General features: G+C 37.7%; 1 protein-coding gene across 1 annotated transcript in view; it reads left to right on the top strand.

Moving 5' to 3' along the window:
• LOC150078551 (prolactin-releasing peptide receptor-like) overlaps nt 1-13,284 on the top strand; it is a 387,330-nt gene extending 374,046 nt beyond the window's left edge. Inside the window, exon 2 of the mRNA XM_090385524.1 lies at nt 12,756-13,284. Coding sequence (XP_090241650.1) covers nt 12,756-12,912 — 157 coding nt within the window. The 3' untranslated portion in view covers nt 12,913-13,284. The remainder of the gene's footprint in view (nt 1-12,755) is intronic.
• Nucleotides 13,285-15,094: the final 1,810 nt, after the last annotated feature.

The following is a 15,094-nucleotide window of genomic DNA, read 5'->3' as shown; positions in this document are numbered from 1 at the left end:
AAAAAAAAAAAAAAAACTTTCAAACTTCTGAAAATTTCAGTAGTACAGTACTGTATTTCCATGATGGTGGAAAATATGAACATGTAATCAACGCAATTTTCTCAAGTAATAAATGGTATGATGTGGATGAGTAGCATATCGTTGGAAAGCTAAGAATTTAGAAACAGAAATATTAAGGTTTTAAGAAATTGCGAAATGCTTAATTCGAAAACGCACATGGTTTCAAGTCACCTTACGTTTTCAGGTTGAATGTAGTTTTTCTCTTTACACTTAAACTCTGTGACTGGAAAAAGAGTGCTCCACATTTATGAAAACATTCTTCAACTTGGATATGTCATCAGATATTTCGATAAATACTACACATAATGGAACAACCATAGATGGTGTATTTAGTCATAAACTAAAATCTCTTTAATATAAAAATTATATATCCTACTTCAGTCATCACAGACCAATACTTTCAGTAACCAATATGTAATTATTATTATTAAATAAATAAATAAATCGTTATATTATTATCCATGAATTTTATTAATATCTGAAAATTAAGACGATTGTTTTAACGCTTGCCGATGACTCTTAAATGCAAAACGCGTTAAACATGCTAGAGGCAGGACGCATTATGTACCTGGTACAGGATTTTTAATGGATATTTCTTCTAAGAAATTGAACATTGTGGAATGATGTGGACGTATGGTATATCGTTAGAAAGCTAAGAAATTTAGAAACAGAAATATTAAGGTTTTAATATTTCTGTTTCTAAAGATACAGAAAAAAGATACAGAAGATGCTGAAGATACAGAAAAAAAAAAAAAAAAACCTTTCGGAAACTGGGAAATGTGTTAATTGGAAAATACATCTGGATTCAGGTCACCTGGTTTTTTCAGATTGAGTGTAAGTTTTTTCTCTTTACAGTTATTTTTTTTTTCTTTACAATTATTTTTCTTTTCTTTACAATTAAACACTGAGACTGGAAAAGAGTTTTGCGCATTTATGAAAACATTCTTCAACTTGGACATATCATCATCATCATCAGATATTTCGATAAATACTGCGCGTAATGAAACAACTATAGTTTGGAATGAGATAGAAATGGAACAACTGTACTGTTTTTAGTTGTGAACTATAATCTCTTCAATGTACAAATTATATATCCTACTTTAGTCATTACAGACCAATACTTTCAGTAACCAATGTGTAATTATTATTAATTACATATAATTTTATTAATATCTGAAAATTAAGACGTGTTTTTAATGACTGCCGATGACTCTTAAATGCAAAACATGTACAACATGCTTGCAACAGGACACATTTTGTTCCTGGTACAGAATTTTTTAAGGAGTTTTCTTCTAAGTTGAACATTGTTAAAAATCTGACATAGTATTATATACGATGATACACACACACACACACACACACACACACACACACACACACACACACACACACACACACACACACACACACACACACACACACACACACACACACACACACACACACACACACACACACACACACACACACACACACACACACCACTACATTCATTTCTGGCCATTGTACAGGGTTTTCTATATCATCAGAGAGACCATGGCTGAGATGAACTAAAGTTCAGGGCCCGCCTTACATAAGACACAACACATGTCCACATATCCTTATACATACATATTCTTATTGACAGGGCCAACTTAACACTAACAGAAGTACTGTGGGACCACGTGTAGAAAATTAAAAACTTGCTATACCAACCATACACAACTACAAAGAAAATTCAGGGTGAAGATTTGACTCCAGATCAGTTCCTAAACGAATGGCAGCCTATGATCTACTGCCTCTTCAAGATATATCGTCCGATAGCTGAAGGTGTCATGACTTCTATGGAAGTTAAGGAAAAATCTTTATTGGGAAATGATGTAATATTAGTTAGCGTTTATGTTGATCTCAAGTACAGATGTTTATTAACAAATGGACAACAAAGCATAGCAAAGAAAGCTTTATGTGATATAGTACTCAGAATAAGAAACCCTCAAGCCCCAGGAGATGAAATACAAAGCAATCCACCATCATCATCATCATCTATTACTAATCCAACTGGAATTAGAAAAAGGCATCCATATTGACTAAATTGAAGTTATAAGTATGTGTCCCTCACTGAAACTGAAAAAAAATTGATCGTCAATCAAAGATGTCAGTAAAAGATGCAATATTAAAGTACCATAAAATCATACGAGATGTTGTACAACTGGTGTTTGCATACCCCCCTACTCAAGCCAGTGTAGAGCGTTCATTTTCAGCTCTAAAAACCATTAAATCAGATTTGAAAGCATCATTGAAAGACAACTTGCTTGAAGCAATCTTGTTCTTAAGAACAAATTGCTATGCATAATTAAAATTTTGAAAATTCAGTTTTTAAGGGAATTGAAGTTAATTTGCATGGTTTTATATGGCAAATATAAGACAATGTTTTCCCCTATAATGCAATAAGTTGTATTTTATTCATAATTCATTCATTTTTGTTCCTTTTGTTCATTAAATTAAAGGTAAAATTAAATATGTATTTTTAGCCTATAATGTAAAGACCATTCGAACAGTGTTTTCATTTGTCAGTTGGGCCTGATCATTGCTCATTTCAAGGGTTCAAAACTTAATCAAGATATTGATAAATTAAAGGAGCCCGAGCCAGAGATGGAGCCGAAAGAAACTTTCTTCCGGCTCCACAGCCCTGTTTTTCCCAACAGAACCTGAAAGGGTGGCGCCTCCATAGCCAGGTGGGCAGGAGCAGCAGTGAGTAGTACACGCTTCTTGATTAGACCGGGGTTCGAGCCCGTGACCACCAAATACGGAGGATGCGGAAAGGTCAGAGAATGACCACCGCATATCCCCAGAGCAATATGGCCTTAGTTGCTAATGCCCCTAAAATCCAAAATAACAACAACAACAACCTGAAATGGTACAGTAGATAGAGTCCTACATGCTCTTGAGTCTAGACATCATCAGAAAGGCAGCAGGATCGCCGGTCCTGTAACAACGGCTTAATCACAGCTGACTCAGTAGCTCTATATTTGCAAGCATAGGCACCATAGATAATAATATAAAAAAAAGACATAATTGTATTAGTATTAGTATTAGTTATGGCCGCATGGTGCAAGAAAGCCTTTGGCTTATGCTGGACCGGCAAAAAAAAAAAAAAAAAAAACGAATAAAACAATGATAAAAAATAAAAAAATAATAAATAATAATAATTAGTAAAAGAAAAGGAAATTAAACCTATCGTCCTATGCGCTTCCCTGACCCGAAGGTACTATCCAGATGACCTTTGAATTTCCCCAAACTGTCAGCCTCTCCAGCCATGTAGGCAACTTATTCCAGTAATTTATAAAATAAAACTTTCTGCAGTCCAATCTAAACATTTCCCCCCCGTAACTTGAATTTATGTCCCCTAGTTCTAGCATCATTTATAACCTTGAAAATTCAGTCCTCATTCATTTTACTGATGCTTCTCAGAGCCTTAAACACCTCAATCATATCTCCTCTAAGGTGTCTAGTTTCCAAACTCTGCAACCCACATATTCGAAGTCTTTCTTCATATGGACACCCTTTTACCGATCTCACCAGGCGAGTTACTCGTCTGTGCGCCCTTTCAAGAAGCTCGATATCTTTCTTTAGGTGCGATCTCCATACTTGAACACAGTGTTCCAAGTGTGGTCTAACAAAAGCCTTATATAATGGGATTATCACGTCCCTATTTCTACTTTTTTTTTTTTTTATGAGAACCCCAAACACGAGAGGTATTATAACATATAGTACTTAGTACGGTGCTTGGGATGGAGGTTGAGAAGAAGAAAGAAGATATTTCTTGATATTGGACTTGAACTTCTGTAGATTGTAATTTTCAGGAAATACGTATGAAGGAAGGTTGTTCCAGAAAACGGCAATTGAATGAATAAATGAGGAAGATGAAATGTCGGTTCTGTGGGTTTGAAGTTGGACAGTAAATGGATGTTGGCTGGTGGCGGCACGTGTTCGGACTGTTTTGAAACAGAGAGCGGGAATTATAGAAGCCAATTCAGAAGAACAGTGCCCATGGAAGTATCTGTAGAAGAGGCATGCAGCAGAAACAGTGCGTCTATGAGAAAGCGAGTGGAGAGTCTCTGTTAGAGATGAATCATTAATTAACCTAACTGCCCTCTTCTGAATGGAATCAAGAAGCCTGAGAGAGGTTTTTCCCACATCTGGGTCACCACCCCAGATGTGGGAACAATATTCCATGGCAGGGCGGATTTGCGATTTATACAGAGTGAGCAGCTGTTTGGGAGAAAAGTAACGCCGAGAGCGAAAGAGAAAACCAAGTTTTTTAGATGCAGAGGAAGCAATATTTCTAATGTGCTTGTGCCAAGAGAGATTAGAAGTTAGGGTAATCCCCAAAAGAGATATATAATTTTGCCTAGAAATCGGAGTGTCACTAAAGATAAGCATAGGAGCAGAAGAATCCTTTTTGCGAGATATAAGACAAGATTGAGTTTTAGAAGGGTTGAAATCAACTAAGTTGTCTTTGCCCCACTGGAGAATTACCTGAAGATCGGAATTTAAGGAATTGGCAGCAGATTTTCGAGAACTTGAAGCTGATTGAGCTGGACAAGGTTTCTCAAAATGAAAAGTTGAATGCAATGTGCTATCATCGGCAAAACTATGGATAGGATTTCCAGTCAATGGAAGAAGGTCATTGATATACAAGAGGAAAAGAGTGGGGGAAAGAACTGAACCTTGGGGGACGCCGGCATTAGTAGAGAAGTTAGAAGACAGAGAGCCATCTACCATTACCCTCAGTGAGCGATCAGAGAGAAAACTAGATAACCAATTACTAAAAACAGTTGGCAAACCATAAGATGGAAGCTTGTTTAGAAGACCTTTATGCCAAACACGATCAAAAGCCTTTGAGATGTCAAGAGCAACTACTTGTGTTTCACCGAACCTTTCCATTGAATTAGTCCATAAATGGGTAACATAAGCCAGAATATCACCAGTGGATCGACACTGACGGAATCCATAATGGCGATCGTTGATCAGACAGAAGGTTTCTAGGTAGTTTAAGAGTTGGCGGTTAATTGATTTCTCCATTACTTTAGAAAGAGTAGAAGTAATTGCAATGGGACGATAATTGGATGGGAGGGATTTGTCACCCTTTTTAGGAACTGGCTGGATATGAGCAAATTTCCAAGCAGAAGGAAAAACACCTTTGGAATAAGAAAGTGAAAAAAGGCGGCAAAGAATAGGAGTAAGTTCAGGAGCACAGGTTTTGAGAACAAGTGGAGAAACACCATCAGCACCTGGAGCTTCCTTAGCATCAAGATTCATCAAATCCTTCTGATATCCCTTTGACAGAAGACCACGGGAGGCATTGAATGGAGCGTGTTAGGAATGGTGGGAGGTGTTTTACCAAGATCATTAATACATGAGCTCGAAGAAAAATGGGATGCTAGCAGGTCAGCTTTATCCTTGGCTGAAGTGATAACAGAACCATCTGGTTTGGACAGAGGTGGGAGCAGAGATGGGCAAAAGTTGCGGCCAACAGCTTTGGCAAGAGACCAGAATGCTCGGCTACCATTAGGGCAAGAAGCAAGTTTTCTACTCTTAGCCTGTTCAAACTCTAGTTTGGGCTGATTAATAACTGCTTTACAATTTTTGCGAGCTTTGGTGTAGGCAGCAAATGAAACTGAAGAATTAGAAACAAGCCAATTACGATATGCAACGTTCTTCTCTTGGACAGCCTTAGCACATTTATTGGAAAACCAAGGTTTAGATAAAGGACGAGATTTTAAAGTGGAGTGTGGGATAAAGGATTCCATTCTTGAAAGAATAATTTCACTGACACGATCTGAGCAAACGTTGACATCAGAAGTTTTGAAACAGTAATCAGACCAAGGAAAAGAAGAAAAGAAGTCTCGCAGGTCATCCCATTTTGCATTCTTGTAATGCCAAACAATACGAGGTTGGGAATAGGCATGAGATAAAGGTTCCATTGGAGAAGAGACAATCACCAAGTTGTGATCTGAAGTGCCTAAAGGACCTCTCACTTCAACCTTGTTCTTAGAAGGGTTGTTTGTGAGAAAAAGATCAAGCGTATTGGCTGTATGATTAGGATTGTCCGGTATTCTTGTAGGTAAATGAACAATCTGTGCTAGGTCATTAGTAATTGCAAAAGCCTCAGCATCTCGACCTGCTGGGTCGGTGTGACTAGAAAACGGAAACCAGCTGGAGTTGTGAACGTTAAAATCACCAAGGAAAATTACCTCACTGTTAGGAAAGTTGGACTGGAGAAAGTCAAGTTGCAAAGAGAGGAAGTCAAAGAGCTCCAAGTGATTAGTGGAGTTGGGAGAATGGTAGAGACTACAGATGAATTTTACACAATGAGGTAGAGAGATTTTAAGCCAGAGAAGATCAAAGAGAGGAGATTCCAAATTGCCAAGTCTCTGACAGGGAATATCAGAACGGACGTATGCACAAGTACCACCTTTGAGGCGAAAGGAATCATACAGCAAATAATTTGGACATCTGAGATGAGCAGTAGTTGAATCAACTGATAACTGAGATTCAGTCAGAAAAAGTAGATGGGGTTTGGCAGACTGCAAGTGGAAATGGACATCGGTGAGATTAGAATTAAGACCACGTATATTTGTGAAATGAATTAGGAAGTCCTTGGGAGGTTTAGATCTTTTCGCAGATAAGCTTGCTCTATTATTTTGACAATTCATGGTGTATTTAATAGTAAGAAAAAGTGGGTGGGACATGCTGTATGAAGTAATGAAATTTTTGGATATGGCGTACATGTGGTAAGATATACCCAGATCCTTGACATAACGTGGCCTCGACAATGCTCCCCGCATACACACTACTCGGAGTCCCTCCAGTCACTATCTGGCAGAGTAGAGGTAGCAAGATTATACACTAGCTGATCCGGAAGCTTCCTAGAGAGTTACCAATAGGTTCAGTCCGGTGTACTAACTAGCGGCCGGCCTGCGAACACCGTTTTAGAGCTGTACCCTCGAAATGTAAGGAATATTGGATTTCGCCACGACATTCATCATAACCTCAAAAATCATCAATCATACTGCATGATGGAAGAGGTAGGGAAGGGTTGGCCGGAACTTAGCTCTAGAGACTAAACATGGGTTCCACCACTTCAAGCCTCCAATAAGCAAAGTGGTGGTATTTCACCGGTTGATGAGAGTCATCTACCACCTAGTACTGCCTGGTAACATAGAGGGGCGGCGTTCCTCCATGTGGTGTGGGCGCCACACCTCGACCCCTGCTTACGTTGGTTCACACCTGGGTGGTCACTCACCATGTACTTGTGCATGAAGGTTATACCCAGGATTACTGACAGTCCCACCATCGTGAAGGTGCAAGCAGAGGATTTGGCTGTCATAGACCGTCCGGACTTCGCCGAAATTGGGTCCACTTTAACTTGAGTGTCACCCGAATATCAGTTCCATCAGCGTTTTAGACTCCCAGGTAGCAAGAACAGCTTGTCTGGAATATCTGAGAGAATGTCTGTGACAACCTCAAGGACTTGCAAAAGTTCGATAGATCATCGATACGACGCCATGGGCCTTCCTTTCAACCTGTTTACAATGCTCAGAGAATTTAATGTCTAACCGTATCGTAACACCCAAGTCCCTTTCCTCTAGTACTGGGTTTAGTTGAATTCCACCAAGTGAATAAGTTATTTTGGGATTACTGTTTCCCAGGTGCAATACCTTACACTTTGTTGGATTAAAGCATAGCTGCCATTTTTCTGACCATTCCTGAAGTCTATCTAGGTCTCTCTGAAGAAGCTCAGCTTGACCGTGGTCATTAACTATTCTACCAATTTTAACATCATCTCCAAATTTAGACATCACGCCCTCTATCCCTTCATCGATGTCGTTTATGAAAATTAAAAACAACAGTGGTCCTAATACTGATCCTTGGGGAACCCCACTTCTTACATCAACCCAATCTGAGGAATAGCCATTACTCACAACCTTCTGCCTCCTGCCCTGAAGACATCCTGCTATCCATCTAAGGATTTTCCCAGTGATTCGAACCTGTTCTAGCTTATAAAGCAACCGTTCATGTGGGACTGAGTCAAAAGCTTTGCTGAAATCCACATAAAAATTGTCGAAATTACTCCCTAAATCCAGCTCGTGAGTGACCCTTTCAAAATAGCGAACCAGATTTGTTAAACATGTTGTTGTTGTTATTTGATTTTTAGGAGCATTAGCAACTAAGGGCATATTGTTCCGGGGATATGCGGTGGTCATTTCCTGATCTTTCCGCATTCGCCGTATTTGGTAGTCACGGGCTCGAACCCCGGTCTGATGAAGAAGCGTGTGTTACACACTGCTGCTTCTGCCCACTTAGCTACGGAGGTGCCTGTTAAACATGATTTTCCCTTTACAAAACCATGCTGAGTATCCTTGAGAATATCAATTCGATCCAAATGATCCTGAATTTCACCCTTGATCATTGCCTCCATGATGTTCCCTACCACTGAAGTCAGACTGACAGGTCGATAATTTCCCACTTCACCCTTAGAACCACCCTTATGTATTGGAAATGTATTGCCACTTTTCCAATCCAAGGGAATCTCCCCAAAGTCTAATGATGCTCGCATAATTAACCTCAATGGTTCAATGCACTCACTTGCCGCCTCCCTTAAGATTATAGGGTATATTCCATTAACTCCAGGATCCTTACTGGCCTATAGGATCGACAGTTTTTCATTATCTGCAATAAGGCCTCTGAGGCTGGGATTATTCATACCACCAATTTTAAACACACACATCAACCGTTTATGACTGATTGAATAATGAAATAAAATAAAATAAAGTGATAGAAAAGACTGTAAAATAATATTTACAAAAAACTTTTAATTATTTACAAAAAACTAAACTATAACAAAAATAAAATAAGTAAATAAGTTAAATGCATTAAAATATAAATGCGATAAAAAAAACACTATTAGAGCTTTCGGAGGTGTCTGCCTCCTTCCTCAGTGTAATAGTGAGGCTTAAGCGACACATCCTTAAATACCAGGTTCACAGCACACGTGAATGACCATGCGCATACTCAGCATTCCTTTCACTTGTACCACAACCGGAAGTGGTCTGGAGACGTGGAAAATTAAAACGTTCATCTCTGGCCAAAATCACCGCCTCAAAAAGGGGGTGAAGCCTAACTCCCCTGTCTCTGTTCATGCTATTGTTACCAGAGGATCCAATTCACAGACTTTACAGCCACTTGCAGTCCCAGAATCTATGCGCCCGGTCATTTTAATTTATTTACTTATTTTATTTCTGTTATAGTTTAGTTTTTTGTAAATAATTAAAAGTTTTTTGTAAATATTATTTTACAGTCTTTTCTATCATTTTATTTTATTTTATTTCATTATTCAATCAGTCATAAACGGTTGGTGTGTGTGTTTAAAATTGGTAGTTTTTCATTAAATAATCTTGCGAAATTTCAATATCATTAATTACATATTTTTCAACTTCGCTCCCATAATTTCCCATTGCCACAAAAGGCTTTTAATTTGTAAATATCGATTCAAAATAACTGTTGAGTTCATCTGCAACTGCAGCTGGTGCATTTAATACTATCCCCTTTCCCTTACGTAAAGGTCCGCTCTGGTTTGTCCTGCTCTTCTTGGCATTTATATATGTGAAGAATTCCTTATCCCCCCTCTTTGCTTTGTTTGCTAGTGATTTCTCATAAACTGCCTTTGCCTGTCGAACCTTTTCTGTGGCTCTATTACAGATCGTCTTGTAGATGTTACAGGCTTCAGTAATTTTTATTGCTCCGTAACCTTTCCATGCCACCTTTTTCTGCTTAAGTAATGTGGCAACTGCACTATTCATCCAACTTGAAACCCTCCTCGTGGAGTATTTAATGGTATATACGCATTCAAGGTATCTGTGATTAATGTTTTAAAAGCATACCACAGTTCAAATGTATTCATTCTCTGCCGATATCTACCCAGTTAATAGAGGCCATGTAGTACCTTAAGGCATCGTAATTTCCTTTTCTGAAATTAAAACCCATACCTTTGCCTTTTACTGCTGCTACCTCTCTCATCATGTTCCACCGTAGAACTGCGTGATCACTTCCCGCTACTGGTTCCTCTACTATTAGCCCTGTTATGTCATCTGATTCATGGGTGATGATGAGGTCTAGGATATTCTTTTCTCTAGTACTTTCTCTGACATATTGATACAAATAACAGTCATCTTGTTGATTTAAAATTTTGTTACCCATGTCGAGTTTGCTTCCCATTTACTTCAATCAATTAGAGGGAAATTTAAATCACTCATAATAGACATTAACGCTTACTTGCCCATTCCATTTGCATGTACAGGCTTTCGTCATAATCTTCACAATCACCTGGTCTGTAGATTACTCCTACTCGCATTACACCTTTGTTTCCAACTATCTCACACCATAGAGATTCTATACTAGCATGTGAAACGTCTGAATCCGGGAAAGCTATCTTCGCACTCAGGCTGCTTCTGATAAGAAGCATTACCCCACCACCCCTTCTATCTATCCTATCCTTCCTAAATACATTATACAAACCGTACTGAAACTCATCATCCCCAATTTCCGGGTGGCACCTACAAACCGTTAGCCGTATTATGTCCGCGTTACTTGTTTTAACCAGCAGTCAAAATATGTAATATAGTTCTAGAGAATGACCTCTCAGACCCTGTTCCTTTCTGGCTACTAATCGCAATCTTGCTAGAATTGATTTACACTTTTCTTTATCTAACCTACATGAGAACAGAAACCTTAACGTGTCATCAAGTAGATGCCTAAATACTTGGTTGTAGAATTATACTTAAAGGACTGCCCTTGATACTTGATCATTGGAGAATGCTCCCTGTCTGGCTTACCCTTCAACAACATCTGAGATGTGTTAGACGTTCAGACCGGGAGTTTATGTATTTCAAACCAAGTGGAAAGTAGTTCGTGCAGTACGGGATTGGCTGTAACCTCCAAAGATATCCTTGAATTTCCCCTGAACAAGAATTGTTAGGTCATCCACATATACGATCACGGTAATCGATTTAATCTTCTGTAAAGCCAAGAGTCAAATATAAGATTCCAACCCAGAGGTCCCAATGTGGACATCCTCGTGAAACATTTATGAAGACCTGTAAGATCCGATCTTGACGTTTATGAAACGATGTGAGAAATAACTTGACAAAAGATTGAATATTGGCCTTGACACTTCGGCCTCCCAGAACCTCACCAGGGCACTTTTCCACCAAACGGTGTCAAAGGCTCCTTTTGAAGTCCACAAAGAGGCCAAACAAATATTTAGTTCTAGTCTCTGTCTGTGATGCTAGAAGAGAAGCAATTGCATCATCCATACCCTTTACCCGTGTGAACCCATATTGTACAAGAGACAAAAGTCCTTTTTAGTGTAAGCAATCAAAACACGTCCAGCAATGACGCCAACTGTCTTGCCCAAAACAGGGAGTAAGGCAATAGGCCTGTAAGAGGACGGATCAGATTCATGCTTCTCTTGAGTTTTAAGTAAGATCTTCAAATTCGCAATCTTCCATGCCCTAGGAAAAAATACCCTGAAAAGTACAAGAGTTAAACAAAGCAAAGATAACAGCAAGAACAATTCCATTCCCTAGGAAAAATGCCCTGCATAATACAAGAATTAAACAAAGCAATGATAACAGCAGGAACAATTTTCCAAACCCGTTTAAGCACATCAACCTCCAAACCATCATTACCTGCTATTTCCCAGAGCGCATTGATCTGATAGCAGAGTAAATCTCCTCCAGGGAGAAAGGGGAATCCATCTGAAAAACCAGTATGAGCAGAGCTTTTCATTTCGATTTCTGCTTGCACGGGATAAACAAAATCCTCATTATCCTGATGGATAATGACATCAAGGATCTTATTAATAGTTAGTGCCCAAGACAAAATATACTTACCATCTGTCGCTCTGACAGAAGCAAACGCCTCTTTAGGTGGAATTTTATTGTTCAACAACTTATAAGTCCCCATGAATTAGCATTTCCCTGAATACTCCGCAAGTTTGCCCAAGAGACTTTCTTCTATTTATAAATCTCCTGATGATATTTCCTTCTTGTCTATTTATAACTATTGTATAACACAGTTATCTCTACGGAAAAACAAGATCTATCTCTTTTTGCTCTCTGATACTCTCACCTTGCTTTCCTGGCCAACGATTTCAACAGAGTTAGAACCCAGGACCACCAGGGTACATGATAAGGTTTCCGTTTTCGATAATGTTTTGATGTTTTCCAAGCCGTTAAGATTTTTGTTTGTAGGAATTCTACCTGAACATCAGCAGGTACAGATTTTATATAGTTCAGCTGTTCCTCTGTAAAAGACTCCCTAAGGTAGCCATCAAAGATCTGCATGCATTTGCCCTTACTGGTGCTAACGTATTAGCTGCAAACTTGATTCTTAGTTTGAAAGTATGTTGCACCCCGAAAATGATTTAGGCTGGCATAGTGACCGAACATTTTACCTGAGAGAAGTTAAATAAGTTTATGAAAGATAGAATGCAGATATCCATTCCCCCCCGTTTGTTTACTTTAAGTTGCAACAATACTTCAAATAACGAATACAGTATTTACATGTTTGTAAGTGGTAAAAATATTTGAATTTTTTGAAATATTTGAACTAATGGAAACTCGTGGTTTTAAATCTTTCTCTCTTTTTAGGTTCCTCATATTTTCTTACGAAGAGGAAGAAATTGAAGGGACTGAATGTCATAAAACATTTCCAAATAATCCATTATCTGGAAACATGTGTAATCTACACCACAAAATTGGGACATTGGTGATTCTCGATCGACGGAAGAAAGATTTAATTGAATAATGAGTCAACATTTAATAGGGATGCCAAAAGTCCCACATTCTATAAGTCCTAATTTAAAGATGGTCCTTCTTTCACAGAATCACAGACGTGTTATTCACAGTCACTCATGCGTTATCGAGAGGAAAGTACCGAGTTTCATGAAACACCCTTATGCGTTTTCTTTTTATGAATATCTGAGATATTTGTGCTAATTACTAAATAAATGCAGAGTATAATATGTTTATTTTAATAAACATGATGCGCTTAAACTTCATCCGATTAGGAGAAATCGACAGAAAGGACATGGATGAAAGTGACAAAATAAACGTTCCTTACTGAAAATAACAATTTCATTCACCAGTGAAGTGGACGAAGTTTTAGAAACTGTGAAAAAAAAAAAAAAAACTGTAGAACCAACTAAATTGTGTTTAAACAAACACAATTTAGTTGGCATTCTTGTTGGCATATGCGCTGTTTTACGAATATGAACATTACTCGCTGATTTGTAGAGGAGATATTCTGTAAATAAAATGTGTGAAATGCATATACATGTGTGTTCTTGAAAGTGAGTGCGTGTATGTTGTTCACTAAATTTAAACATGTGGGACTTGAATTTTGCAAACTCCGTTACAAATGAACGAATAATGCGGGGCTACATATTCGTACTGCACAAGCGCTTCTTGAAAAGAATAGCAGAAAACTTAAGAGCATTGTTCAGATACTGTAATACGGTTTCATATATTGAATAGAAAGGAAAACTTATGCGAAAAAGCCGATTGTTTCGAAACATATAATTCATTTATTGGACAGTGTAGCAAAACCGTATGTGCTTATAATTTTTATGCCATTAAAATAACAAAGTTTTCTTGAATATGCTGTAAACATTAATGGTGTAATATAAAATTATATATAATCAAATGTAAATTTATATTATTAGAATAATTTTTATTTTAATTTCGCTTAATATCAGATCTTCCACAGATTATGATATTTAGTCGGTGTGTGTCTCTTGTTATCCATCGTTAAATTCGAAATAAAATCTTTGATTTCAGGATGATGTGTCACTGAATTCCCCGACCTTGTGTTCGTTGCTTCATGCTAGAAGCATACAATGCAAGTTTGTTTCCTGCAAAATGAACACCACTTTGATTCTACTGAACTGAATATCAGGACCAGTCACTTATTCATGTTATTAAGCATAGACTTCTCACGCAGTGTTATTTTAAATTGGCACTGTGTGACAAAATTTTTAGGATTCGCTAACAGTTTACTGGTTAATACAACTAAACGCATTTTGAGGCTTGAGCCTCAGGTTTCGTGAAAGTTTAACCGATGTACAATTTAGTGCATGAGTATCATGTTAGTACGTTGCGAAGATATTCACAATATGAAATAACATATGAAAAGCCTAATAAACATAATGAAAATTACTTATAAAGGATTATTAAATAATTTTAATGAAATTCAAGAAATAACACCAGCTTCTGGAAAGTAGGCAAAAAGTTATTAAAAATTCAAAAGTCGTTTTCGTAAGTTACTGAATGCACACATTAAGTCCCATCAGTTACTCTTTATGGAAATCATTAAATATTGCTTACTTGATATCTTGATAGCAGTAATATCTGTAGGAAGGGAATGCTCAAAGAATGTCTATGAATGTCTAACACAGAGCTCAATGATTTTGCGTTACCTGAGAAAAAATTGTTTACCCTATGATATTCTTATAATATAAAAAAATATTATTAAAAATTTAAAAAAAAAACAGCACAACAATTAATTTTAAAGAAAATATTCATTTAGCAGTTAAAATTAAAAAAAAAATATATATATATATATATATGAATTTGATTCATATCTTCGCTACTACTACTTTGATATACACTGCGTGATCACTGAATTATGACCACCTACCTAATACAGTCCATTCCGGTTATTTGGGACACAACGGGACTAGTGCATTTTGGCCCGATTAAGCGGCTGCCCCAATTATCCGAAGTTTCACGTAAATAGTTAAAAATAAAATGTACCCCCTCTTTACAATTGGTTCACTCTACAATCAAATCACGTTACGATGGAGTCACCATCGTTATTTGTTTTTAGGAACATTAGCAACTAAGACCATATTGCTCCGTGAATATGCGGTGGTCATTCCCTGACCTTTCCACATCCGCCGTATTTGGTGGTGACGAGCTCGAACCCCGGT

The sequence above is a fragment of the Mastigoproctus giganteus genome, chromosome 11, assembly GCF_048544385.1.
Source record: "Mastigoproctus giganteus isolate SK-2022 chromosome 11, ASM4854438v1, whole genome shotgun sequence".
Taxonomy (NCBI): Eukaryota; Metazoa; Arthropoda; class Arachnida; order Uropygi; family Thelyphonidae; genus Mastigoproctus; species Mastigoproctus giganteus.
This window is presented reverse-complemented; position numbering and strand designations above follow the sequence as displayed.